Raw genomic sequence first — 12,541 nt, 5'->3', positions numbered from 1 at the left:
CTGCTCAGAAACTACAATGTGCAAAGGAAATTCTGCAAGGCCCTAAGGGCCAAGTTGTCCAAGCAGAACAGTAAAAAAGGGCAAAACAGATATTTATCAAGACTAATTTTAGGCTCCCTTTCACAAATCCATTCTGACTATTTGTAACCATCTGTATGCTGTCTGTGTCTACGGTGCTTGACATCCCTGTGAGACACACCAAAAAAAAACCAAACACGACACAGAAATGAATTTTTTGAAAGATGTGCAAAGACAGATAGATGACAAACAGATTTTACAGCTATTAACCAAAATAAATATGTAAACAAACATCCCCATTTTTGATAATGAGCAAAGGGTAAAGCAGACAACTGTAGGATGATATCAAGCTGGGAAGGTCCATGGTTATTGGGCCCTTCCCAGCCTACAAATACCAGCCTGCAGCCACCCATCACATTAGATGCGCTAATACTGGCACTTTGCCTTGGCTCTTCTCACTTGCTGTGATGCGGTGGCAATCGGGGGTAAGAGAATGTGAGGTTGATGTCAGTAGAGCTGACCGAATCTTCAGTCTCAAGGCTCGGAAATGGACGTGAAAATCCCCATGGTGAGTATCGCGCTGTGCTCGTATCTGAGTGATGTGCAGCATGGTTCACGCTGTGATATGTGGGTGATCGGCTCAAATTTGACTTACATTCTGCGCTTAGATGTTTTGTTCATATATAAACAAAAAAGCACCCCCCCACCCACCTCCGGAGGGGGGGGGGGCTGTCTTGTTTCTTCAATTTTTCCGTTTACAAAACATCTTAGAATGCAGAATGTAACTCAAATTTTAGCTGATCACACATCCCGCAGCGCACACAATGCTGAGCAGCACTCAGACACCAGCACAGCGCGATACTCACCACGGAGATTTTCACGTAATTTTCCAAGCCTGAACGCCGAACCTCAAGACTGAAGGTTTGCTCACCTCTAGATATCAGCTGTGTAGTCTCAGCTAGAACCAAGCCTTGATGTTAGTAATGGAGGGGTGTCTACTAACCCGGTAAACAGTGTTTATTATGGACCCACAGACACCTTTGGGTAATGTTCATCCGTAGCTTGGCTAAAAACAAACAAGTCTCCATGATTCGTTGCAGATCACTTGGTCCACAAAAATAGAAAAACATGTGAACAGCGCCATAGACTATAATGATTATGTGCACGTTTTGTCTGTGAACATGGACAGAATACGTACGTGACTCTCAGATGTCTGAATGAGACCTTAGAATAGACAGTCTTAAAATGCACCAGATTTATCAAAATGGTTCATGCTGTTAATCTGGCTTAGGCCCTGTACGCACTGGAAAAAGGAATTTTCTTAAGAAAATTCTGCAGGCTCTTAAAGATTTCCGCACCTGCGGGAAAAAAGTGCAAAAAATCCGCACCGAAATCCGCATGCGGTATGTTGCGGATTTGGTGCGGAATTGCCGCAGGTTGTTCCCTGCGGGATTTCACAGTTCTCCCCGCTCCTGCTGTCCGTGGTGCTGAAGTCTCCGGGCCATGCTTTTGTCTCCCTTCTCTTGCGTCCTGATCCTCACAGTGAGCAGTCATGGTCTATGGCGCTCACTGTGAGTGCCAGGTGTAGCAGAGCTGGAAGCGTCGTGGAACATCTTGCGGATTACGTCGGACCTGGAGGGCTGTTATTAGGGGTTAATAAAGTGGTGAAAGAGGGGGCTTTTTTGTCTTTTATTTAAAATAAGGCTAAGTTCACACACTGCGTTTTTTTGATGCTGCGTTTTTGGCCGCTAAAAACGCACCCGCGTCAAAAAACGCATCAAAAAACGCATGCGGTTTTACCGCGATTTGGTGCGGTTATCAAAATTGGGGGGACCGCACGTCATTTTTTTAAAAATTATTTATTTTACTGTGCACTATAGACCCGTCCACCAGCGACTGTGATTGGTTACACTGACAGCTGTCACTCAGCGTGGGGGGGTGTCTGCCTGCAACCAATCACAGCCACCGATGAGCAGGGAAGGAGTGAATATCAGATTGAAAAATGAGTCGGCACTTGAAGATGAAAGAGCCGCCGTGGGAGCAGTGTGACAGCCGCCTGGTCATCGGTAAGTATGAAGCGCTTGCTCCTACCCCTTTGTGCCAGATTGTGTTCCCTATCAACTTTATATGGGTGGCAGCATCTGGCCAGATACTGGGGATCAATCCTCCGCCGACCCAGAGTCAGCGGGTGATTGATCTGCCAGCCCTCGAAACCGCAGGGACCTGCGGAAAAGAAGTGACATGCAATTGTTTTTGCTGCGGGAATCCCACAGCAAAACATGCAGCTGTAAAAATCCGCATAGTGCGCACAGCATTTTTTTTTTCCCATAGGATTTGCTGGTGAATCACTGCAGAGATGTTATGAACATTTTCTGCAGCGAAACATGCAGCAAATTTCCAGGAAATCCGCGGCAAAAACCGGCAAGTGCGCCCAGGGCCTTAGGCTGTGCACGCACTGAGCGTTTTTTGCTGCATTTTTCGAGTGCGTTTTTGGGCTCAAAACTGCATGACTTTTCTTCCCCAGCAAAGTCTAGACTTAAAACGTAGCGTTTTTGAGAAGTGCAAAAACGTAGCGTATTTGAGAAGTGCAAAAACGTCAGTGCGCACATAGCCTTAGGGTGCTTTCACATCGTTTTTTTTTTAACCGCGGCACGAATGGATTTTTATGCCGCAAAGCTGGATCCTTTACAACTGCGTTGTCATTTCAATGCATTTGCAATAGAATCGTGGCAATATGCGGTCACATGCGGCACACACTGGATCTGGTGCTTTGCGGTATTTTACCTTTTTTAAAAAGCGCTACTTGCAGCGTTGTTGACCTTCGGCAAAACACTTCATCTCACTGGATCCGATGCATTGCGGCGGTACCTGCAATGTATTTCAATGGGCGCCGGATCCTGATACAGATTCTGTTTTCTGTACTGAGCATGCCCAGAAAGCAGCCTAGCATGGTCAGTATAGAACTCGCTCTCTCTCAGACAGAAGACCAGGAACGTGGAGGGGTGAGAGGGAGTAATAAAGATGGAGTCCCTAAGTGTGTCTGTGTATTTATTTCTAATAAAGTATTTTTTCTCTTGTGTGGTGTCTTTTTTTTAACCCTTTACTGGAGATTCTTAATGGCCGGGTCAAACTTGTCCTGACATTAAGAATCTCAGGCTTTATACCAGCTGGTATTAACCCCTTATTTCCCAGCATGCCACCCGGCACTAGGGCCGCTAGAAGAGTTGGATACAGCGCAAGAAGATGGCGCTTCTATAAAAGTGTCATTTTCTGGGGAGGCTGCAGACTTAAATTCGCAACGGGAGGGCCCCAGAAAGTTTGGGCCACCCTGCGCTGCAGATTCCAATCCCCAGCTGCCTAGTTGTACCTGGCTATTTGGCGAAGGCTAAGTCGTGTTTTATTTTAACCCCTTCACGACCAAAGATGGATCTATCAGTCATGGAGCGTGTGACGTTAAGCCATACCCCCTACCGCGGGCAGGATGTGGCGATCCGCGCACATATCAGCTGTTTTTAACAGCTAACATGTGTACCTGCATGTTACGAGTGGAATCGCTTCCACTCGCAACATTTAACCCCTTACATCTCGCTGCCAAAGTCTGGCAGTTAGATGTATATGCGCGCAGCCATTACATTTACTTACCTCCGCCCCCACCGGAAGCGACGTGTGTGATCATATGACTTTCGGTGGTTGCCATGGTAGCACAGGGTCATGTGATGACGCCTGTAGCTAACATGAGTCACTTCCTCTCAATGCCCGGTATAGTGCCAGCACGGAGAGTAAAGCACCATATCTGCAGTTCTCAGATCTGTAGCTGAGATCTGCAGATAGGGCAGAGCGCTCGGATTGCTGATCGCTATAGCCCCCTAGGGGGACTAGTAAAAATTAAAAAAAAAAAGTTTTAAAAAATAAAAAAAAAAACAAAACTGGAATGTGATGTAACAAGTGTAAATGTCTCTAAAATTTATCGATCGCTAAGGGGGTGCTTACTGTTAGCCTTCCACGGCCTGGACAGCCTTTGAAAGTTTCCACCCGTGCTGAGGCCAGGCTTGTCCGAAGAGTCAAGGCTAACCCAAGGACAACAAGGAAGGAGCTCCGGGAAGATCTCATGGCAGTGGGGACATTGGTTTCAGTCAATACCATAAGTAACGTACTCCACCGCAACGGTCTCCGTTCCAGACGAGCCCGTAAGGTACCTTTACTTTCAAAGCGTCATGTCAAGGCTCGTCTACAGTTTGCTCATGATCACTTGGAGGACTCTGAGACAGACTGGTTCAAGGTTCTCTGGTCTGATGAGACCAAGATCGAGATCTTTGGTGCCAACCACACAAGTGACGTTTGGAGACTGGATGGCACTGCATACAACCCCAAGAATACCATCCCTACAGTCAAGCATGGTGATGGCAGCATCATGCTGTGGGGCTATTTCTCAGCCAAGGGGCCTGGCCATCTGGTCCGCATCCATGGGAAGATGGATAGCACGGCCTACCTGGAGATTTTGGCCAAGAACCTCCGCTCCTCCATCAAGGATCTTAAGATGGGTCGTCATTTCATCTTCCAACAAGACAATGACCAAAGCACACAGCCAAGAAAACCAAGGCCTGGTTCAAGAGGGAAAAAATCAAGGTGTTGCTGTGGCCTAGTCAGTCTCCTGACCTTAACCCAATTGAAAACTTGTGGAAGGAGCTCAAGATTAAAGTCCACATGAGATACCCAAAGAACCTAGATAACTTGGAGAAGATCTGCATGGAGGAGTGGGCCAAGATAACTCCAGAGACCTGTGCCGGCCTGATCAGGTCTTATAAAAGACGATTATTAGCTGTAATTGCAAACAAGGGTTATTCCACAAAATATTAAACCTAGGGGTTGAATAATAATTGACCCACACTTTTATGTTGAAAATTTAACTGAGCAACATAACTTGTTGGTTTGTAATATTTATGCATCTGTTAATAAATCCTGCTCTTGTTTGAAGTTTGCAGGCTCTAACTTATTTGCATCTTATCAAACCTGCTAAATCTGCAGGGGGTTGAATACTACTTGTAGGCACTGTACTATCTTAAATCGAACAGCAACATGGAACTCCAAATTGGGGTATCACCCACCTCTATGTCACATTTTGTCAGACGAATGTTCTTCTTTTGCAATGATACTTGTCATGTTTTTACAAATTTGCAAAATTAATTAAAATAGTTTTGAAAAAAAAAACCAAAAAAACCAAACCCATAAAAAGTTCAAATCACTCCCCATTCGCCCCATTGAAAATTAAAAGGGTTAAAAAATAAAAAAATACACATATTTGGTATCGCCGCGTTCAGAAATTTATCAAAATCTAAAATCAATTAATCTGATCAGTAAACGACGTAGCGGCAAAAAAATTCCAAACGCCAACATTGTTTAGTGGTCGCCGCAAGTTTTGCACAAATGGTACCATTAGAAACGTTCGTCAGCCAATCACAGCCACTGTAATGTTACAGCCATTGAAAATGGATGTAACATTGAAATCCAGCCCTGATCAGTGCAGCTGTAGCACCGATCATTGGCTGGAGCTGGGTGACCTCAGTTTCACCTGCCCCCAGCTCTGATTGGAGAAACCGGTCACAAGGCCGGTCTCTCCAATCACTGTGGATCTGGGGCTGGAGACCGCTCCCTCAGCTTCACTCCAGCGTCCGTGGGTGGAAGGAAGCCGAGAGCGATCGGTAAATTATAGCGCCCCCTTTCACCCGCCGCCACTGCCCCCCCCCATTACTGCAGGATGGGGACATTACTATAGAATAGGGACAAGGTGGGCACATGACTATAGAATAGGGACAAGGTGGGCACATTTCTATAGAATAGGGACAAGGTGGGCACATTTCTATAGAATAGGGACAAGGTGGGCACATTTCTATAGAATAGGGACAAGGTGGGCACATGTCTATAGAATAGGGACAAGGTGGGCACATGACTATAGAATAGGGACAAGGTGGGCACATGTCTATAGGATAGGAACAAGGTGGGCACATTACTATAGAATAGGGACAAGGTTGGCACATTACTATAGAATAGGGACAAGGTGGGCACATGTCTATAGAATAGGGACAAGGTGGGCACATGACTATAGAATGGGGCAAAGGTGGGCACATGACTATAGAATGGGGACAAAGGTGGGCACATGTCTATAGGATGGGGACAAGGTGGGCACATTACTAAAAGATGGGGACATTACAAAGATGGGCATAATACTATTGGATGGGGACATTAGAATAGGGACAAGGCTAGGGTCATTACTATAGGATGGGGACAAGGTGGGCACATTACTATAGGATAGGGAACATTACTAAAAGATGTTGGCCAAAATTTCTATATAGTGATAATTGTAACACTATTAGTTACAAGAAAGGGATAAAATGTAAAAAAAAAAAACAAAATAAGGCATGACTTTTTTTTTACCATCAAATTATTATTTTTTTTTATATATATATTTAACCAAAGAATGTGCACATTTGTTATAATAAACAAGTGAAAAATATTGAAAATAAGTGATCCAAAAGGCGTGTAAAAAAATATATATGGTACCAATAAAAATGTCACTTTGTCCCGCAAAGAATGCGGCCCCCCAAATTATTTTTTTCTTCTGTGCGGCCCATACACCCAGCCGAGTTTGAGACCCCTGCTCTAGACACTTTTCACATGAAGGCTTCCAAACGTTGATGAATTGTACTCCCCTCTTTATATACCGTATATACTGGCGTATAAGACGACTTTTTACCCCCTTAAAATAATGGCTACAGTGGGGGGTCGTCTTATACGCCGGATATATACCTGGGTGCTGTAGTGCGCCGCTCCACTCCGTTCCACGCTTGGATTCTGCCTCCATAGCGACGAGGGAGGAACTTCCTGTCACCGCTGCTGAATGGCAGAGCGCTGGCCAATCAGAGGCAAGCAGCTCTGCCTTGACGTCAGCGCTCTAGCAGGGAAGTTCCTGCCTCGTCGTTATGGAAACGCGATACACAGCCCGGCCCCGTACTGGTATATCATACAGCATATATACTGGTATATATACAGCGGATATATAGCGTATATATAGCAGGGGGCCGCACTGTGTGAGGAGGTGTTTTTTTTTTCACTGTCCAGTATAACCAATAGGATTAGTGCAGTAACGCCAGATTCCCCTCGCATCCATGCAGGGACATTAATGAAGAGCTTACATGCTGGCCCCTGCACTAATCCTATTCGTTATACTGGACAGTAAAAAAAACACCTCCTCACACAGTGCGGCCCCCTGCTCTTAGCATACTGAAGCATACTGAACGGGGGTAGTCTTATACAGTGAGTATATCCCAAATTCTATATTTTTAGGGCAGAAGTTGGGGGTCGTCTTATACGCCCAGTCGTCTTATACGCCGGCATATACGGTATATTGTTGTGATGTCTTTAAAAATACAGTTATGGAAATAAAAATAAATGTGTTGAAAACACAAAACACCATTATTTGGCAACTTGCCATATATTTCATTTAATTACACATTAAAAACAAACAAATTATTTCCCTGCAAGGTAAAAAAAGAAACAATACAGCCAGCATCTTAATCTAGCAACATGGGCCATAGGATGCCCTTAAATAGCATAGGGAAGAGGAATAAAAAAAAAAAAAAAGTGTAGTTACCTCGTATTGCTATAGACATCCATTCAGAATTTCATAAAACACAATTTAAACATTACACGTCTAGCAACAATATAGAAACAAAAAAAAAAAATTACATCAAAACCCAAACAAATGCAAACTCCTGTACAAGGAATCCCCTCTGTAGACATAGAAACACTATAGAAATTAATAACATGGTAAAGTATTATACGTATACATTAGGAGAATAAAAAAGTGATAATAAGTTGTCAAAGTTCACACATCATAAAATTAGCCCAAGGAAAAAAAAAAAAAAAGTTGAAGTCTTTATTTTAGTTTTTTAAATGCCCTCGAGGAAAGCAGGCGTCTTACTTTTAAGCCTATACAGTCTCACATAACGTCCACCCAGCTTCAGGAACAGGGGTAGGAATCGAGGGCTTACCCATCTTCTCATAGGGAAGAGAAGGACACCGTGGATCCCTACAAGTTCATCTATGCCTTTAGTAGTCATGCCTTTGGGAAAATGTTTCAACAGCCAAATTGAGGTACCATAGATCACAATGAAACGTAATTCTAAGACCACCGCTATTCAGGAAAATTCATTACATTTAAGTCAGACACTGACAAACTATTTGCTTGTGATAATGTCACACACGTTCCACTTGTAAGATTGTCATTAGCACAATTTTGTCAACTCCTAGACCTATTTAGACTTCTATGCTACAATATAACGCACATGGTTCATATTCCGCATCCAATCCTCAAAGACACACGTGAGGCCGCTACATGCACATGAACAGCACTTTAATGACACTTCTAGTGGGAACTTTTTAAAAATGTCTTCAAAACAAGTAGAAAACTGAAGATTTAAAAAATTGCCCCCTTAATTGCTGGTATTCTATCTGGGGAAAGGTAGAGCTCCTGAACCAAATCCCCAGCGGACTGATGGATAATGGCTCAACACCAAGGTGTATAGCAGTCTGCAGATAGCAGGTTATTTTGTAAGTGCGGCATCTGCTTGACTGTCACTAAAGCCTCCTCTTCCTCTGCTCATTTCATGCTTTAACAGGTCATCCTCTGGGTGAAAGTGTTAGCTGGGCTATTCAATCCAAGTTTATAGTCCAGTAATCCCTAGAGCTCTTCATACATACACAGCCCCAACGTGTTCTATTCTGCGCTCAGTTAAAATATTGTCGAGTCCAATACACTTCACTATAGTATTGCTGCAACACAATCTGAAAAAGGTTTTAAAAACGTACAAACACATACCTACATGGCGCTACCCCCCACCCCACCCCAATTTCCTACATACATCAAGAAATTCAACACAAAAAAAAAAAAAAAAAAAAAAAAAAAAAAGAGGACCAAGTTCATATTCGAAGCAGTATTTCCCCTACTCTCAGCTGACTGCACAGATCTGATTTCTTCTCAATGCGCCCTGGCTCAGATTAAATATATGTACAGAAACGTGCAATTGACCCGTCCTCCCCAGTCACAAGCAGGCAACCTGGATATTGCAGTGACATCTGCAAGACTAATGGCACAGGTTAGGTTTGTCTTATGCACAGGTAAAGTAAAAAATAAGAAAAAGCTGTAGATATGAACACTGTATGTCACCTCAGCCATCAAAGAGCAGTCCAGAACCCCTCCGACACCAGGAGGCAGGCACTGTATTTTGCTGTAGATGCCAAAAAGCAAAAATCGGCAGACCTCATTTTCTACCGCATGAATACATTGCCTCCTGCTTACAAATAAGACTGGCATGAAGGGGTTAAACAAGCAGCAAAGCCCAAAAGCAGCATTAATACTCCCCCCACAAAAGACATATATATTTATAGATAACTTCCACTATCCCAGTGAGGTATATTCTGTTTGCGTGTGTTGGGAAAAAAAAAATATAAAAAGCAGAAGCTGGAAAAGTTCTGTTTAAACCTATAGCCATGCTGCAAAATAAAACCGGAGCAGTAAGTGATTGAGGTATTTACAGGGAGAAAACAATGTATAGCCGGCTGGCATTATCACATTACACAACAAGACCGCACAGTATAGGTATACTGACATCTTTCTGAAACTAAAACGAGCAATGCAGCTATTGGGGGTGATAAAGAAACAAAAAAAGGGGTATATTACGTATATTATACGTAGGGATGCGATCATAAAGCATACTGTGCAATATGGATTGCTTCGAGCTCAGAGACACATCACACTTGGAAAATGCTGGTATAAAAATGTGACGGCTCTACTGACTCATGACCAATAGGGGGCGACGCGCCAATGACAGGGCCTGCCCTGCTGGCACTTGCTGCTTCAGACATCTGTGGGCAGCCTACCAAGAAGATTAAGACGAAAACAAGGAACCCCTCGGCTGCAGCAGTCTTTATAAGACAGAAAAGTGGGGTGCCACACAATACAAGGACACGTAGAAACACTGTGTGAGGCTACGGAGAAAATTATTGCCGGAAACAGATTCCAAACCCCAACCCGTCCTACAAGAGTAAAAAGTTATCAAATCGCAGCAGCATAACCCGGGCGTCTTCATGTGCTGGCAAAACACTTACATTTTGTTAGTATGGGAAGTGGAGGTCTGCTGGGGAGGGCAGCAAGGAAAAGAAAACGTAATGGCAATCTGCATGTCTAAAAACCAATGGCAGTGTGCGCCACATGGCCCTTATAGGAAAATCTTATTTATAGTACACATTCATTTAATACAGAAAAATTAATTCATTTGCAATATAGTGCAATAGTTTTGCAGCTCATACGCGCTAAAAAGTACAAGTCTGCAACGGTAAAGAACCTGACAGACCGCAATACCTGTAAAAAAATTAAAAAGGTATCTTACAGTAAAGACTAAACCTCATTTAGCAAGTTTATGGCCCCACACAATTATACTTTACCACGTATGTATATACTCACAAAGCAGCATGTAGTTAAGACAAAGTAAGTCAACTTTTGTTCTAACCAAGGATGGACAAATGCTGGCTTTCAAAGAAAAAAAATTAAAAGACAACCATTTGGAGCAAAATCTTCAGATATCTTGCAAGTTTGAGGTAAAGATTCAGTCCAATGCATCAGAAGACAGCATAAGTTTTTGATATACTTAAATAAAAACATTTAAAACAAACTATTCCACAACTTTCCTCAATTCGGATCAGACTGTGAAGAGATTCAGTGCAAAAAGTCCAAAGTGTGCTGGTAGGAAGCCAAGAGCGCCATCCCTGACAACCACAGGAGACTGTTCAGCCATGTGTTTTAGGGCTCTGAGGAGATTGCTGCGGCACCCCGCTGCGCTGTCAGGCGAAGTACATTGTATGCTGGGTGTCGTGGTGAATCTGAACGGCTTTGGCCAGAGCTTGAGGGTCACGACCATTGCTCTGTCCAGACACATGGCTTCCCTCAGCGCTGAGGAGAGAAGAAGACAATTAATTAAGTCCACGCAGTCACTCCTAAACCTAATTAATCTACTGAATCTACTAAATCTTATGAAAAGGAAATCTAACAGAGGTTGTCTACTTTAAGACTTTTTTTCCCCTTAAAGGGATCTGTCAGCTGTTTTTTTGCTATGTAATCTGAAAGCAGCAAGATTTAGCAGAAGAGAGCCTGATTCCAGGATTGACATTTACTGGGCTGTGTTTTGCGGTTTTAATACATTTGGTGTTTTATCAGCAGGAGATTAGGACAAGCTACCTTGTGCCTCCTCGTCCAACTACTCCCCCACCACTGATTAGTAGATTTCTGCCAACGTACAATACACACTGCCAATCAGTGGTGTGAGCAAGATTATACAAAGCTCAGCATTCGGAGAACTGGAAGATCCATAAGAGAAAACTGATTCTATCATAACTGCTGCACAAAGTAAACTAAGTGATACATGGCAGAAATCAATCGTGCGTGGTGTGGTAAAATTACAAAAGGAAATAAAACTGTGTACAGATTCCCTTTAAAGCGCACCAATCACCAGGAATTTTCGTATATAAGCTAAAGCCAGTGCTATACTGGCACTATCAGGCTGATTCTATACATACCTGTAGTGCTCAGCTCGGATGTTTAGGTTTTCAAATCCAAGAAAGTGAAGTTTAAAAATTCATCAGCTTTTTGACTGAAAGTTTCACCGGACCAGATATAGCAGGGTGGGTTATGCACATGGATTTCTGCCCCCCTGCCTGTTGTTCCGCCCTCTCTCTCTGGCTCTATGCTAATTTTTCTATTCAGTAAGATGGAGTTGGAGCTTGTGCATAGCGCTTAACTCTGGCACCATCTTTCTGAAGCTCGTGTTACCCCCTGTTACCAGGTGTCCAGGGGCAGCATGATGTCCTATTCTGCAGCTAATCACTAAGATCAGCTGATCTCCACTGCTGTAGTGACCGCACACGCTCCTGCGGTCACGAGAGCTGAAGAAGCGAGGGCGCATGCGCCGCCCTCTCAGCCACAAGAATATAATAACAGGGTAACATGGCTTCAGAAAAATGGCACCAGAGATAAGCGCTATGCACAAGCGCCAACTCCGACGCCATCTTACTGAATAGAAAAATCAGCATAGAGCCAGGAAGAGAGGGAGGAACAACAGGCAGGGGGGTGGGAATCATGTGCATAACCCACTCTGCTATTATCTGCTGCGGTGACCTGTCACTCAAAAAGCTGACAAATTTTTAAACTTCACTTTCTTGGATTTGAACGCCTAAACATCTGAGCTGACCACTATTTGAATGTAGATAATCCGCCTGATGGTCCCAGTATAGCACTGGCTTTAGCTTATATAGGAAAATCCTGGTGATTGGTTCCCTTTAACCCCTTAACGACCGCGGGCAGTAAAATTACGTCCTAAATGACATAATGTTACTGCCCGCGGTCCTCCGGCGGCAGCATGCCGCGATCGGCACACATCTCAGCTGATTTTCACAGCTGAGATGTGTGCCTGCT

The 12,541-nt window shown here is 43.7% G+C and overlaps 1 protein-coding gene across 1 annotated transcript in view; it reads right to left on the bottom strand.

Moving 5' to 3' along the window:
• Positions 1–7,490: 7,490 nt before the first annotated feature.
• The window catches only part of AGO4 (argonaute RISC component 4), a 109,431-nt gene continuing 104,380 nt past the window's right edge, over positions 7,491–12,541 (bottom strand). Inside the window, exon 18 of the mRNA XM_075336028.1 lies at positions 7,491–11,023. Within this exon, the coding sequence (XP_075192143.1) occupies positions 10,915–11,023 (109 nt within the window). The 3' untranslated portion in view covers positions 7,491–10,914. The remainder of the gene's footprint in view (positions 11,024–12,541) is intronic.

Source organism: Anomaloglossus baeobatrachus, chromosome 2 (genome assembly GCF_048569485.1).
Source record: "Anomaloglossus baeobatrachus isolate aAnoBae1 chromosome 2, aAnoBae1.hap1, whole genome shotgun sequence".
Lineage (NCBI taxonomy): Eukaryota > Metazoa > Chordata > Amphibia > Anura > Aromobatidae > Anomaloglossus > Anomaloglossus baeobatrachus.
This window is presented reverse-complemented; position numbering and strand designations above follow the sequence as displayed.